The sequence below is a fragment of the Pavona decussata genome, unplaced genomic scaffold (assembly GCF_977016875.1).
Source record: "Pavona decussata unplaced genomic scaffold, jaPavDecu1.1 SCAFFOLD_201, whole genome shotgun sequence".
Taxonomy (NCBI): domain Eukaryota; kingdom Metazoa; phylum Cnidaria; class Anthozoa; order Scleractinia; family Agariciidae; genus Pavona; species Pavona decussata.
In genome coordinates, this window is record NW_028145609.1 from 699594 (window position 1) to 715000 (window position 15407).

At 41.7% G+C, this 15407-nt stretch overlaps 3 protein-coding genes, 1 long non-coding RNA gene and 1 pseudogene across 6 annotated transcripts in view; 1 reads left to right on the forward strand and 4 right to left on the reverse strand.

Moving 5' to 3' along the window:
- Positions 1-15407, forward strand: part of LOC146461180 (peroxidasin-like) — a 163516-nt gene that overhangs the window by 89123 nt on the left and 58986 nt on the right. The gene's annotated exons all lie outside the window — the stretch shown is intronic.
- The window catches only part of LOC146461181 (uncharacterized), a 90257-nt gene that overhangs the window by 72262 nt on the left and 2588 nt on the right, over positions 1-15407 (reverse strand). The window lies entirely within an intron of this gene.
- Positions 1-15407, reverse strand: part of LOC146461183 (uncharacterized) — a 78616-nt pseudogene that overhangs the window by 53954 nt on the left and 9255 nt on the right. The gene's annotated exons all lie outside the window — the stretch shown is intronic.
- LOC146461187 (uncharacterized) lies at positions 276-4255 on the reverse strand. The gene has a single exon (XM_085087034.1). It carries the CDS (start codon positions 3032-3034, stop codon positions 863-865), a length of 2172 nt encoding a protein of 723 aa, XP_084943160.1. The 5' UTR covers positions 3035-4255; the 3' UTR covers positions 276-862.
- LOC146461188 (uncharacterized) lies at positions 14279-15391 on the reverse strand. Its single transcript, XM_085087166.1, has one exon. The coding sequence runs from the start codon at positions 15389-15391 to the stop codon at positions 14279-14281; it is 1113 nt and encodes a 370-aa protein (XP_084943292.1).

The following is a 15407-nucleotide window of genomic DNA, read 5'->3' on the forward strand; positions in this document are numbered from 1 at the left end:
GTCTAACCATTTGCAGATGTCACTACAAAGGCAGCACTTTCTCCTCAGTTATTTTAACTGGCATAACTGTAAGCCCCGGCCCCCTGGACATCGAGCACGCACCGAATGAGTTACTTAGATCTTCGATCGTTCCAAGAACTGAAAGTTCTGTCTACTGCGTACTTAGTCCAGCTACTCATAAGTCTTTTGACCAGAACACATCATGATAACTTGTAAAAAGTCAAGTGACGATTGAATGCATTTGCTCAAAAGGAGAAAATAAGTTATGCCCTGAGTGCTTTGAATCTATACCTTTATTCAAAGAGGAAGACATCATTAAATAGGACATTGATTCGGCTGAGGGGCAAGTTTGCATATTTCAGCCAGTTTCAAAAATATTTCCACAATAAAGTGAACGTGTATCATTTTCTGCAACTTTCAAAAAGTTTAACTTTCCGGGAACCCCGCATGACATGACAAGGCTATTGCAGAAATCACACTGCGAGCCAAATAATGGCCAACACAAGGTCGACATACCGATCGTTTAACGATCTTAATTCGGGCCATATATCGGTCCCCCTCATCGGTGGAGACGCGGTTGATAGGAGGTCGAGCATCGATGAAAGGAAGCAGCCGTCAGCAGCTTGCATAAACCGAAAATGTTACAAATGAAAGAGGGGTAAACTGAAATAAAGGATGAACAGGAATACTTAGGCTCCTACGTTTTTCTCAAATATTAGTTGCTTTCTTGTAAATAATTCTACCTGCAGAGTTACTGCAAAGAACTCTTGAGTACAGTGACGAAACCGAAAACAATAAGGAAGGAAAACACCCTAATTCTTAAAGATCACATGTGACTTCAGATGAACACTGGTCTCGTTACTCAAGCTTTTTGGTTTTTGAGATTTTTGTTAATCTCGTCTTGGGCCAAATCGCGGTACACCTCCGCATGAAGGGAAGAAGGGTTGACCTCTAACGCCCAGTTGAACATTTCGATTGCTTTCTGATGTTCTTCCATTTCCATCATCAAGAATCCAAGCATGGCGATGTTTGCCTCGTCTCCTATTGCTGGAAATCGGTTGCATTTATCACGAACAAATTCTTCCAACCAACCGGCAAAGATCCAGGCACCTTTATGGCCAGTGTGACGGTTTCCCCGAAGCTCTCGTCCCCGGTCAACATGACACATTGCAGCCACATACAACAAGTTTCCAAATGAAAGTACGTCGACGGATCCGAGATGCTCAACTTCCCATGAGAAATAGTCACCTCCTGTGTGGCTGTTATGGTTGGCATAAGTGTTACAAACATTGGGGTACCTCTTATTTGACTGTTCCTTCATGACTGCATAAACAACTCGCAAAGCTTTGTCGTACTCTTTGAGGGACCTCAAGAGATTGCAGTAGTCCACAAACATCCAGATCTGATGGATGTCAATTGGATCCGAAGGTTTCAGTAGCGTCTCAAACAAGTTCTTGGCTTTCTGGCAAAAACCACTGTGAGCTTCCTGGTCATTTTCCAGTAACGCCAAGCAGCCACGATTATGATATATTGATGCAATCACCGCTAGCTGCAGCTTCAGGTCAATACCACCGAGATCAGATTCAGCTTTAACAAAACTTTCAAAAGCGGCCAGGCAGTCAGTGGCAGAAGGGAGTTTTTCGATGTCGTCACAAGAAGTGACAACCGCGAGTGCTTCGTACGTTGAATCTCCCTGTGTGAGTAATCCATTGACGACGTAACCACGAAGACAACTCTGGAATCTACTCAGCTCACTGCTGCTCACTGGCCTGGGAAAACGAGACAAACAGCAGCCAACAATCTCACTAATCAGCGGCTCTACAGGCATATGGGAAGCGTTGTAAAACTTTGTAAGGTCTACGAGATTTTGAACTGGGTTTGCTAGCACTTCTCTGATTGCTTCCTTTGTCTTCGACATCTGCACAAGGCCTAACCCACTGAGCAAGTTGTTCTGAGGTACGAAGTAATTTGGTAACGCGTGTTCCTCGCAGCTATTAAGAAGGAACTGCAAAAGTCGTTGAATGCCTTCAACTGTTTTCATCTCTTTCCACTCCGACAGACTGATGCTCTCACATATCCAGAATAGGGCGGTTTTCAAAAAGTATGTCACCAAGGCCACACTATGCTTTTTGAATTTGTAGATATGCAGCAGCTTTAGAAAGATGTAGCATCTTCGAGGGATTGATGACAAGGTCAACGCTAACGTCACTTCCGCTTCTGAGAAAGATAACCGCCATTCCACGCTGGGCCGCTGGCTTCGCCGATGTGAAACAGGTACAACATGACAACCCTGTTTTGCAATGTCCCGTATCAGCCGCGGACTGGGCCACCCCGATGGCCTGTGTCGATGTATCCATTCCGAGGCAACCTCTGGCCACTCCTGACAGTGGAGTGAGTGAACGTAGTCCACAGAGAGCTCGTTGCCGCCAGAGCACACCACACTGCTCGTGAAAGCTGGCCCATGCAAAGTGTGATTTGTCCGAAGATTGTACCCTGGACGGTCAATAACTTTGAAAACTGATATTCCCTGCTTTTGTAGCTTTAGTGTCTTCGACATGGTCGCGACAAACTTGGAATTGTATATGAGGCCATTCTTATCCAGCCCGCCATCTTCTATTGCTCTAAGTTCCGGTTGCCGTTCAGTTGTAGAACTCAAAACGGAAAACGCTGGATTGAAGCGAAGCCGACAGTAGCCGGGATGAGTGCCTTTCAAATCCAAAACAGCGAAGGTTTTTCTCCGAAGTTCCTCATTTACCGGCCAGTTTTCCCAAACAATCATTATATCTTTATCGGCAGAAACTATCGATGATTCGGAGCGGTGCAGTGGTTTTCTCACCAGGGAAAGATCTGGTAGATACAATCCCTCTTCGCTACTGCCACTGAACAACAGATGCATCGTATTCATACTAGCAGAAGGGAAGTCTTCCATGTGCTGCTGCCTGCTCTCTATTGCTGTTTTGTGAATCAACTTTACCTGACGTATGGGCATGATGGCATCAAGGATAGGTTCCATGTATTCCTCCGGCAAATCCATCGTCGGACACCGGATATAAAGCAGGGTGAAGTTGAACAACAAACGATCTCTGAGTCTTAAGTGGCCATCGAGACAAGCAGAAATAATCGTTCATTCAAAATATCGAAAAACAGTTCACACAAGCTTTCAATTCACGAACAAGGAAAGGAAAAGCGGGTGAGCCCACTCGGAGTGCCAGCGGTTTTTCAAATGGTCACGCTCCTTCATGTATGCCTATGCCAACCGGTGTTGCAGAAAGATAATTTATTGCCTTGCGTCTTTATTCGGTAACCTACGTTGTGTTTACGTGGACTGGTAGCCTGAATTTCATCCGATTACTTCGAGTCGTTATTACTCCCTCAGTAGCGACGTTGTTGAGAGGAGAAACGACTCGAAGCAATCGGATGAATTTCAGGCTACGTGGCCGGGCCAGTGGTAACAATTGCCAATCTACTGTAGGTGAGCCTGTCATAAAAGTGAGGAATAATCAGTGCCCCAGAATTATATGACCACAACGTTTTTACAAGCAAAGAGGACTGAAAACAACAAAATTAATGTTGATGACCTAGATATTGTAGAACTGGCCAATTCTATGCCTGCTGTTAAAGTTTCCCAGTTCCAGAGAGTCTGTTGTGAAACAATTGTTTAAGTGGCCTGTTACAGTTTAAAGGGATGTTAAGTCATTTTCTCTCAACATTCTAACACTGGTACTATTTATCAGTTATGATAAATTTATGGTTATGGTTATATGGTAAAGTCATGTTACCAAATATGCCATCACTGGTCAACAAGATGCCCCCATCATCTTCACGTAACAGGTTACCACAGCAACAGAAACACCTACCAAAAAAAACCTCCCTTTTATAACCCATATGGGCTTATTTTTTTCAAGCACTTTTGAGGGGGAGCTTGAAAGAGGGTCATATTCAGTAGCTCGTATATTTTAAAATAAAGTTGGCTGGTAAAATATAATGACACTTCATATTTTTACTATCTTTTCCCAATAATTTTAACTGATTAGTTAGCGATTTGGTCGACAAGCTAGCAAGAGATATTTTAAGAAATTTTCAAAGTTTTTCATTCAAAATCGCTTAATCAACGGTCAAAATTTAGCACTTTCACGAGCTAAAATAGCTAAAATAGCGGATTGGTACATGGCTTTCACCACCAAGACTTGTTTAGCCTGAAAGAGCATTTGGGTTAATGAAATCACGAGCGCTGACAACTCGAAGTAACTGGAAATGTTACGCTGGAAACGGGCGAAAAAACGTGACCACAGCCAAATGCGAATTACGGTAGGTCTGGTAGGCGCCAAGCCCTTAGTTATTCGGTAACTTCTCGAAACAATATTGGGCCGAAATGTGTATAGGTTTTCTCTAATAGAGCTGAGTTAAAGTATTAAGTGTTAAAAAGTCCACAACGTGGTAAAAACTACAACAAAAGTCACGAGTAAACTGTTCCGTTTGCATCGTACGATTATTTATGCGAATCAACGCATTTAAAACTTTTAATCTGACAAAACCCCCCTGAGACTGTGTTGATTTAAGAGTCCATAAAACTTCTCAGAAGATTCCTCGGAAAGACCTGAAGAAGGAAATGAGTGAAGAATTTGTTACAATTTCACTCGCCGCCAAGTCAAAACGAAAACAACTGTCAAATTGCCACAGGGAAACCAGTTTACAGTGTCATGCAAGGCATGTCACGTTACGAAATTTTGGGAAGAAGAGAAGAAATTCTTCCATGCTGTGCGCTAAAACATTTATGAAATAAAAAAAAATAGCTTAGGACTCTTTCATTTTTAACTAGTAAAGGAAAAGAATAACTTTTCCCCCGTTTTCATGAAAATGTCAATAATGAGACTTTAACTTTCCTGTATTGGGGTCACCTAATACACCGTGAGGGTTCGGTAGCAATAACACGAGTGGCGCTGAGCACTTCTCTTCCTGGTACCTTATAACTAGCCTTGCTGCTGCACTAGAGAACTACTAAAAGAGAGTCTATACGACTTCATTCAATCGCTTGAGGGCAATTCTTCCCTCCCCACAAACGAAAAATGTGTTGTTTTTTTTTTCATCTTTGATCTCAAAAACACTACCCTCAATTGTTTTGATTTGCCCTTCGCTTTACACGTAACGCTGTGGTGTTTTCCGGCAATACCGCATTTTGGCGCGAGGCTGCGAGGTCCTTGATTAAATGAGCAAATGGTTCTCTTTACACTAGCCTTAAGAGCTGCTAAGTTTTACTTAACCAAAGGTACGTGTGTGAAGGCCTAAGTAAAATCTCAAGTTATTTTACTTTGCATCTCATTAAAGTCGGAAAGTTGAAACGATTCAAGAAAGTTTCAAGTGACCTGAAAACCATCCTTTAACCCGACTTAGCGAACTTGCGGTTTCTTGGGTTTGAGAAAGGCGAATCATGTCAATCAATCTAAATTATGTTACGTCGGAAAATGGCCTTGCCTGACGTAAAAAAGAAAAAGTTGTGTGTGGCTGTGTATAAAAGTGGGACGGGGACAAGGGGACGGAGAAATTGCGACGAGTTGTGATCACCAAATGACGTCATACAAAAGATTGAAAAGACACTAAACAATTCCAACAATACAAAAAAAAAAAAAAAGAAACCAACAAGAGTTTGTACAATACCAAGAAACGCCCACATTCTTAAACTGAGGAACGTTTGTCGATTAGATTCTACCGCATTTACTTTTTTAGTACCAAGCATCAGGAGCAAGTTCTCGCCACCCTGTTCCTGCAGTTCTCAATGAGCTCTGGACTCATTTAGGCTACGACCTTGAATTGTAATGCGATGACGAAGTACTCAAGATGTACAGGCGACAATGCTGAATCTCTGGGGACAGTTTGATGCTGCTTGGTAGTTGCTTGGTAGATGGTTAAAAACTTGTATCCATAAATTAAGCAATTATTAAATGAGACTTAGTAGGTGTTAAATTTCCGTTACCTTCGCTGTAGTCTGTGTCCTTGTCTTTGTTACACCAATTTACCATTAATGGACACTAAACACTCTTCCTTTTTTAAAAAACTCACAAACGCCAACTTTCGTTAACAACTTTCGTGGCCTTTCCCGATCGCGCGTGCGTGGGCGTAGGGGGCACTTTGGGGACCTCCCAAAACGGAACGCGGGCGCAACCCATTTGGCAGGGGCGAAGACTAAAATGGCGGAAGTAGGAATGAATCCTTTGCCTTCAGGATATGAATACGAGTTTATTTCGACTGTCCTTGAAGATCACCACTGCCTTATCTGTCACCTTTACGAGAAGCAGTTCAAACAAGATGTGGCCACAGATTCTGCAAAAAATATCTTGATGAAGCGATTAGAAGGTATAAAAATAAAAGCAGGCTTATTGTGGGGACTGAGCATGAAGAAATCCACACTGCAGGTCAGACTAAATAGGAGGGTGATCTTTGCCTGTCGGATTGAGGTCTCTTGACCCCAAGCTTTTCTTTACAATAAAAAATGAAGAGAAAAAGTTGTTTGCAGATTGGTTAATTGAGCTTGCAAACTGCGGCTTTGGCATGTCCACGGATCCTTTCTTAAATCATTGAAAAAGGTTTCTATAGACAAGGAAGTAAGAATTATACCATTTAACAGCCACTTGCGTTCCCTACCATACTCCAGTCATTTGTTATGTTTTATTTCACGATGCTAGGTAATATTCTGGAATTGACTGCCAGACTACTTTGCAAGTGCAAGAGAAGCTTACAAGTCGCTTGCCTGTCGAAATTTATGTACAATTACATTGTTATTGTTGTGTCAGGATACCGGGTCAGCTGTCCGGATACTGGGCAACATAGGAGCTCTGCAAAAATATTAATTTTGCAATGGAAACAAAGGCAAAAAAGTTAAACTGTCTTTCGTCATATTAACCCTTTAAACCCTAGGATCAATATTTGAATTCTCATATGTTGCGCCTATTCACTTCCTAAAAGAAGTAGTGAGGAGAAGCGGATAAAATATCAACCAATTCATCTGGTGTAATCATGCCCGTAATTCTCATTACTACTCTGTTTTACAAAGCACTGATATTACAAGGAGAAATTTGATGCTGATCACTCTTAGGGCTTAAAGGGTTAAGGACTAAATGGATTTTCTCTGGGCTAAATTTCAGAGCTCTTGGGACTAACAAAGGAAAGTTATTGCAATGTTAAAATGAAGTGTCTGGATACTGTGCAACATACTGTATATAATCCAAATATGTGAATGTTAACTTTTAACGTCATCCTGGGGTACCAGGGCCTCCTATTCTGAGATTTGTTTTTCTTTTTTAGTTTTTTTTTTAATTTGACCGACTGACCCAATATCAGGAAATGCATTCGACGCTAAACGAAAAAAAAGGGAATGGCCTAATTTAAACTATTGGGTAACTAGATACCCAGATTTTGGTCCCTGAAAAATTGTGTCACACCGCTGAAATTTCAGTTGAAACACGACTAGGCACATTTTAACAGATGTTCATGTATAAATTTTTGTAAGTAGAATAATTTGTCCAATATTTCTTTAAAATATTATAGCATAATAAGCTTATAATATAAGATAATATATAGATTTAGCCAGGGCTAAAAGCGAAGCTCTGGTTAATAATACATGTAAAAAAAAAAAAATTAAATCGTGTAATGCTAAACTGGGACGACAATGAAAATGGCTTCAAGACTAATAGATCTAATTAGAAGGAAAATAAATTGCACGTGAAGCACACTTTTTCTTTTTAGCAAAAAACAAAATGCACATGCAGCACGCTTTTTTGTCTTTCCCTTGCCATTGTTTTGCACGACTACAAAGCTGTTTTGTACGACTAAAACGTCAAACTTCCTAGTTACACGTTATTTTTATGGGGGAATTGTCGTATGTCCTTACCCAATATTTTGTTTCCTGTGTTCATGTTCACTTTTATTTTTCACTGCCGCTCATTTTCACCTTGCTGGCTGCTAGCATTTCTCATTTTCTCACCACCGCTTTGAATTTCTATGTTTTTCTTCCTACGAAATTTGTCTCCTTTGTTTTCAATAACTCGCTCTAGTTCTTTCTCTGTTATCCACATTAGTGTAAACATAAACAATAAATGCCGAAAAAGACATGACTTTTTTTCTTCCCAAAAGTCCGGGCAGCCATACCTGTTGATTGAATTATTTTACATTGGTATACCTGTGGTGCGGATGGACGGTCGCTCGGTGTACGGTCACGTGATTACCAAATTTTCTCGGATGGGTAAATTACCACATTCCTTAGCTATTGGGCTCCGCCAACGCGCGGCGCGAAGCGCCGTGCGTGGAGCTCTGCTAAAAACACTGCAAAAGGTATTTGGCTTTATGCAGTGACCCATTGCCCGGATGTTACATTTCAAATCAAGAATACTGAATACTCCATATCTTTTCCCTAGAGCATTTTGACTTACTTATGTGGCATGACCACAAAATACATTGAATGTTGCTTTTGGGGGTCTGATGTTTTGAGGTCTAACTTTTAGGTTCTGAGGTCTAACTTAGTTTTCATTGAAGCTGTTACATATGTGCCAACCCCTGGAGTAGAAAAAGCTGTAGACATCTAGAGGTCTTTGCATTGTAAGAATGTCATTTTCGACAATGTCTGAATGCTCTCCGAAAATAACCTGAAGGCCTTCCGAATGTTCCCAACGTTGATAATAGTCTCGTTAAATATATATCAATTTGATTGCTCTGTTTTACATTTTGCGACTGAGAACAGCTCAAGTAAGAGCACTAAATCCACTTCTTGTTTTATTTTCCTTTTTGATATCTCAAAAATAACGAAAATAATGGAAAAATTTTCAAAAAGGCAATGGTAGGCATTTCCCCGGGAGATTTGGTGCTCTAACCGGGAGACCGGGAGATTCGATGAAAAACTTGGAGACTCCCACGAAAACTGGGAGAGTTGGCAGGTATGCTATTATTTACAATTTGAATCTTGAACTTAACATGGGCAGGCTGGGTTGACTTTTTTATGTTAAGTTGTGGGACCATACTTGTCAGCCACAAAAATCACTAAAATAAAAGTAAGTTTTCAAAGGGTCTGAATTTTTCAAGACCTATTTTGTTTGGAGACACTCTAGAATAACTGTAATTGTCTCTTGCAGGTAGTCATAGTCACCTCTATACAGTGGCAACAGCCACCAATTCATTTGATTTTATTTCAGTTTGTATGTTAACGGACAAGATTCAATCAGTATCTTTGCGAAAATTTGCTGAACCCCTCATCTTGGCTCCCTCAATTTTTCCCATACAAACCCTTTTTTTAGAGACATTCTAACACCCATAACTTCTGAGTAGCCTCAGTCACCAGAAAGTCACCAGTCAGTCACCTCAAAATTGGTTCCCAGACTAATTTCCAGATCCTGGTATTAATTAAGTGGTACCCCATAATGTTTGCATACAGGTACTAACCTTATTGGTGCTAATAATTTTGAGGGCCTTAAATTTCTTTTTTTTTTTTTTATTAAAATTGCAAAAATAAAGACCCATGAAAATAAATCCTCACAAAATTAAATAATCAAAAATTCAAATTACAAATAAATATATTAAGTTGAAAAAGCAACATTATATACAGGATATGTGGAAACAATATAACTTGTTTACTGGTTATACTCGTAAGTTCCGTTCTGTCAATCTTCATAGTGAAGTAAGGTTAATTTGTGAAACTTTCTCACATAGCGTTTCCTGTTGAACTAGAAATTTGAAAACTTTCAAACTGTTTTAAAAATAAAATGAAGTTGAGAATGCTTTCATCAGGAAATTTAACGCCTTGTTCTCATATTTGCATGTTGAAATGGTAAAAATAAAACCGTGCAAAATTCTCTCTTACCAAAATTGCAAAATTAAGTACCAATAAGGTACATGTAACGAAGGTCACATGACTGCAAACTGTGAAGGACCTGTTGTCTCACAATATTTATCATTGATACTCAGGTTTCAGACACAGACCATATTTCCTTACTTCCCTACCTCCAGATAACAATGGCTAAGGGTCCCGTAAGGATATTTTGTTCCAAATTAATCAAATGTTATTTGTTTTGCCCTGTGTCACGTAGGTTACCAGTTCCAAGATGTCCTGCAGATAGAGAGAGACTGGATCCAAAGAAGGTAATAGTCAAACACTGAACATGGTGACTGTTTACACTAGTGAGTAAATGAATACCACCACAGGCTGAATCTCAAACACGTTATGAAGTGAACTTAAGAAGCGGTTTTAATCATTTGTGATTTCCTTTTTTCTTCCTCTCCAACCTTTCTATTGCTGGGGTCAGTGATCTATCTAGAAACAGGTAACAGTGAGTCCAGGGACACAACAGTCAAAAACTTGTGAATCGCTTAGCCATTGGTGTGAGTCCCAGACTCAGGAATTTGAGTCCACATGGTCCCACATCCACCAGTGTTTCATTTTTAAGAGGTTTTTAATGTCATATAATTACTTTCAGTCTTTGACATGCAAAGGAATCATTAAAAACTTTGTACAGAGAGCAAACTCAAAATCTATTTCTTAAATTTAAGCTCATAGATCCACCTGTCCTTCCCTTTGCACCAATTTTCCAGTGCATAATTGGAAATTTCATCAGTGCGCGAGGCGCACGCATTGAAATTATAATTTCACGAGCAAACCGAAATAAGATATAATAGCGTATTCTCTCCGTTTTCCCGCCAATTCAAGCCATTTCAAAGTCAAATCGAGGCTATAGAGCTTCCCTTCCGTGTTCTCCCCTTTCATTCTCCAAAATCTGTGAGCGCAAGGGAGCGGAAGAAGACGAGTTGAGACGTAGGATAGGAAACAAATTAACTTTATTGTTATGTAGTAACCGCTTTGCACGTGAAAAACGAATGCACTACATTGATAATAAACAGTGAAGTGATAAGCGCAACAATAATGGGAGTACAAACGTGTGCTCAAACATTCCCAAAGAGTGGAATATCGTAACTATCAAAAAATGCATGACATGCAGCTTGAATAAGAAAAACTACAACATTGATCAAGTCACTGTAAGCCTCCATTAGGCCTCTTTCAAGGGTCTTGACTGTCACTACACATCCTAGTTGTGCTTAGCACCTGGAAGGAGGAAGCAAACTGAAATAAGATTTTGTCTCTTAAATCCCTAATAGGGAACATAAATGGGTGGGACAGGGTGGGACGCTATTATATCTTATTTCGGTTTGCTCGTGAAATTATAATTTCAATGCGTGCGCTTCGCGCACTGATGAAATTTCCAATTTCACTTCACAAACCTCAATAAGATATAATAGCGTATGTTCAAAGCACCTAACCTTCCTGGAGCACCGTGGCCTGGAAGGCATCCTGTCCTGTACCCTCGGAGACAATATCCCTTAAATAGTGTCTTCTGAAAGTGGACTCTTTCTTCCACTTTGCCATGTTCATTATCTCCTGACATGAGAGCCCTTTAGCTTTGGCCTTAGAGGTTGAAGCACGTCTGGTTGAAAGAGCTCGAAACTCAGAGGTGTCAACCCCTGATTCTTTCATCATTTGTACTAACCACCCAGCAATTGTACAAGGAAATACCTCCTTATGTGGTTTGATATAGCTCAACAGTAGCTGATTTTTATTGCAATCAGAGCGCCATCCTTTAGTGCGTTCTAAATAACAATTTATGGGTGAGACAGCACATAAGTCAGGGTTAGTGTCAAAGGCAGTGAATGTCAACTTAAGGGGACACTGACCTTTCTTCCTACATTTTGTTAACCGACCAAGCTCAAAGACTATGCAGCTCTCTTTTACTGTCATGTATCTTAAATCAAGAGCCCGAAGGTCAGAGGATCTGCCTACTGGAGCAAGAGCAAGCAGCATACTCAGCTTAAGGGTCAACTGTTTATCCGAAAGGTTGGCATCACATCCTAGAGTGCAAATATGATCTAGCACCCTATCAACATCCCACATCACCACATACCTTGGTTGTGGTGGCCTGGCATTGAAACATGCGTTCAATACTTTGCAAACCAACTCATGTTGCCCAGCCTTACAGCCTTCAATGGGCTTGTGAAATGCTGAGATTGCTGAGCGGTGGTTATTAATTGTACGATAGCATCTGCCTTTGTTAAACATTTCGGTGAGGTACTCAGCTATAGAGGCCACAGTGGAGCAAAATGGATCAATTTCTCTCTGATGACACCAGCCACACCACTGTGACCAGGCGCTATTGTAAGCGCTCGTAGTTCCCTTGCGCCAGGAGTGGGAGCTGAGTAATTCAGCAGTTTGCTGTGAAACTCCTTTCGCAAGGATGTTTTGCCTGAAACCATCCAAGCCGTAGTTGTAAGCTTCCTTGTAGAACAAGGGGGTGTGGCTGTTGACCGGGAGACATAAGGATGTTCTCGAGAGGGAGGAGCAGAACTGGCTGTCTGCAAGACATTTCTAGTAGAACTGGGTACCATGCTTGTGTATGCCAAGTTGGTGTTATCATAACTATTGTTGCCTGGTCTTTCCTGATCTTTGCCAGACAACGGCAAATCATTGAGAAAGGTGGAAAGCTGTAACCTTTCAGTTTCGACCAAGGAATCTGAAAGGCATCTGTTGCCTATGCAAATGGGGATGGAAACCAACTGACATAGTTCATCAGTTGAGCATTGAGACGGTCGGTAAACAGGTCTATCTCTAGGGGCCCCCAGAGTTGGTCTAGTGCCTGGAATATGCTGGGATTCAGTTTCCAATTGCTCGAGTCCCGGAAGTGCCAGTCTGCCTCGTGATTGTATTTTTCAGGAAGATATTCTGCTGTCAGTGTAATTTGTTTGGTCAGAGCATAACCCCATAATTCCTGGGCTATCCCTACCAATACAGAGGATCGTGTCCCCTCCCCCCCCCCCCCCCCTCCCCATTTTCAATACATAAGCCACTGCTGTCCTGTTCTCCATTCTCAGGTGGACATGCAACTGCCTTTCTTTGGCAGTGAAAGCTCTCACAGCAAACAATACTGCTTTCAGCTCCAATGCATTGATATGAAGGGTGATTCCTGCTGAGACCAAAGTTCCCTCGTGCGAACCCCTTGGCAGACTGCTCCCCAGCCCTGCAGTGATGCATCTGTCGTTATTACCAGGTCGGGGACTGGAGTAATTATTGACCGACCATTCCAGGTGGAAATCTGATCCACCCACCATTGAAGGTCGTTCTGACAATTCTGGTTGAGTGATACCATTGTCTCGTAACTCTTTTCTGCTAGCAGACCTTTCACTTGCAACATTTGCAAGTGTCGGTAATGCAAGGGTGCAGGGAGAACAGCCTGCATTGACGAAGTCAGTTTCCCAATTATTTTGGCCAGGGTTCTGACGGAGGCAGTTTTTTCCCGAATTAGGTCTCTACAAGACTGGATGAGTTGATTCATTTTTTCCTTTGGCAATGATAAGTTCATTTCCATTGAATTTATCACAAAGCCTAGGTACTCCATGCAATGTGAAGGATCTAACACTGATTTCTTCCAGTTGATTACAAAACCTAAATTCTGAAGTAACCAGAGGGTTGAGTCCCTGTCCCGCAATGTTTCCTCCTGAGTCTGATTGAACACAAGGATATCGTCTAGATAGACAATCATCCTCAGGCCAAGTCTGCGTAACAGGGCCACCACTGGTTTCAACAGCTTTGTGAAGTAAAGAGGGGCAGGAGCTAGACCAAAAGGGAGGCAAGTGAACTGATACCGTGTGCCTCCCCCCCCCCCCCCCTAAATGAACCTCAGGAAAGGCTGATGCTGCTGGCTCATGGGTACACAAAAGTAAGCATCTTTGAGATCTATCTTGATCATGAAATCCTTTTCCTGAATTATATGTTTGAGGAGGTGCAATCCCTCCATTTTGTAGTGTTGATACACTATGTGGGAATTCAACCTCTTGAGGTTGATCACTGGTCTGCTCCCCCCCGTCTTTCTTCGGAACCAGAAATATTGGACTGATAAACTCCCCTTTCATTGGAGAGACCACCTGAATCGCCCCTTTTTGCAACATTGCTGCAATTTCCTGCTCTATGTTTTCTTTCTCTGACTGATTGTAAGATGTATGAGGGGGCATATTTGTCTGGAGTGGAGTTTGTTGAAAGGGAATCACCACACCAGTGACTATTTGTAAAATGTACTGATCTTGTGTCAGTAATCTCCAATTGGTTTGAAAAAACTGGAGTCTCCCTGCCAATGGCAGAGACCTGCTTAAAACTGATGTGTCCAACCCTAGTTTTCTTAGAGCTGGTTGGATGTCTGTTGGGACTATCTGTAATGACGTCTCCAGAATTTCTTTTGCAATCTGGAGCTTGTCTTTTTTATTCAGGTGCTCTCTTTTTGACCCTGAATTTAACTGACTTGCCTTTTGGATATCCTTTGTAGTCAGAGCTCTTTCCTCGGAAGGAGACAGACTTGCCCCCACCTCTGTTCTGAAATGAGGGCCCACGACGAAAGGGCTGAGAGCTTCTGGAATCTTGCCTAGAATACCTTTTGCCTCGGGAGACCTGAGGGGACGGCCGGGAAGTGGAAACAGTAATATGGTGTAAAATCTCCTTTGTAGATTTCCTAATCTTTGTTGCTGTACGGAGAGCCTTGTAGAACTTTGTCCCAAACAAAGTCTTATGAGACTTGGTTAATGAAGTCCCGTGTTTAGTAAGAAGTTTTTTGGCTTTCTTCATGTCCCCTGTGAGGCGAAAGAGGACTGCCAGCCTACGTGTATAAGAAAGGCTTACTTTTGCCTGTCCCAGAAGAGAAACAGACTGTTCCACCGGCCTAAGGCAGTCAAATAAATCGAGATCTTCACTGGATTCCCCAGTGCGAACTTTTTCTAAAGTAAGCCATAATTTCCCAAGTGGTCCCATGACATTAGTGAGTCGGGACTGAACCTTGGATAGATTGTTGTCACTTTCAGGACCATATGACTTTCCGAGAGACTCAAACATCTCGTCCAAATAATCATCGACTGCTGGGGTTTTGAGACAATCGATACTGGGTACTGGGTTGGAATCCAGGACTGTCTCATTAATGGATTTGTCTTTCACATAAGTAGTGAATTTGTCATTCACGTATTTCACCATGCCCTTTGTCAAGTCAAGCTTGTGACAGGCTTTGCTTTCCGTGTCAAAACGCACGTATTCATCACCCTCGTGCTTTGGCGGGGTGTTGTTACTAGTATCTCGCTCAGCTAGTTTTTGACGTTTCTTGTGAGCCGTGTGTCTACTATCCGACTTGCTGGAGTCACTGTCTTCACTCGATGAAGAGCCAGACTCACTGGAACTACTAGAACTGCTTGAGGACTCCTGACTTTGCCTCCGTGAAGCAGGTAACTGAGAGCCTTTCGACCTTTCCGTTGAAGGCGTAGAATTAACCCTCTTATCTGGGGTGTCTGCCTCATCTGAAACCGCAGTAAAAATCTCCTCGTTATCTGCCATCTGTATATTAGCTTTT

Coding starts and splice junctions, on each gene's coding strand:
- LOC146461187 (XM_085087034.1), bottom strand. CDS start 3,034: ATGGATTTGCCGGAGGAATACATGGAACCTATCCTTGATGCCATCATG.
- LOC146461188 (XM_085087166.1), bottom strand. CDS start 15,391: ATGGCAGATAACGAGGAGATTTTTACTGCGGTTTCAGATGAGGCAGAC.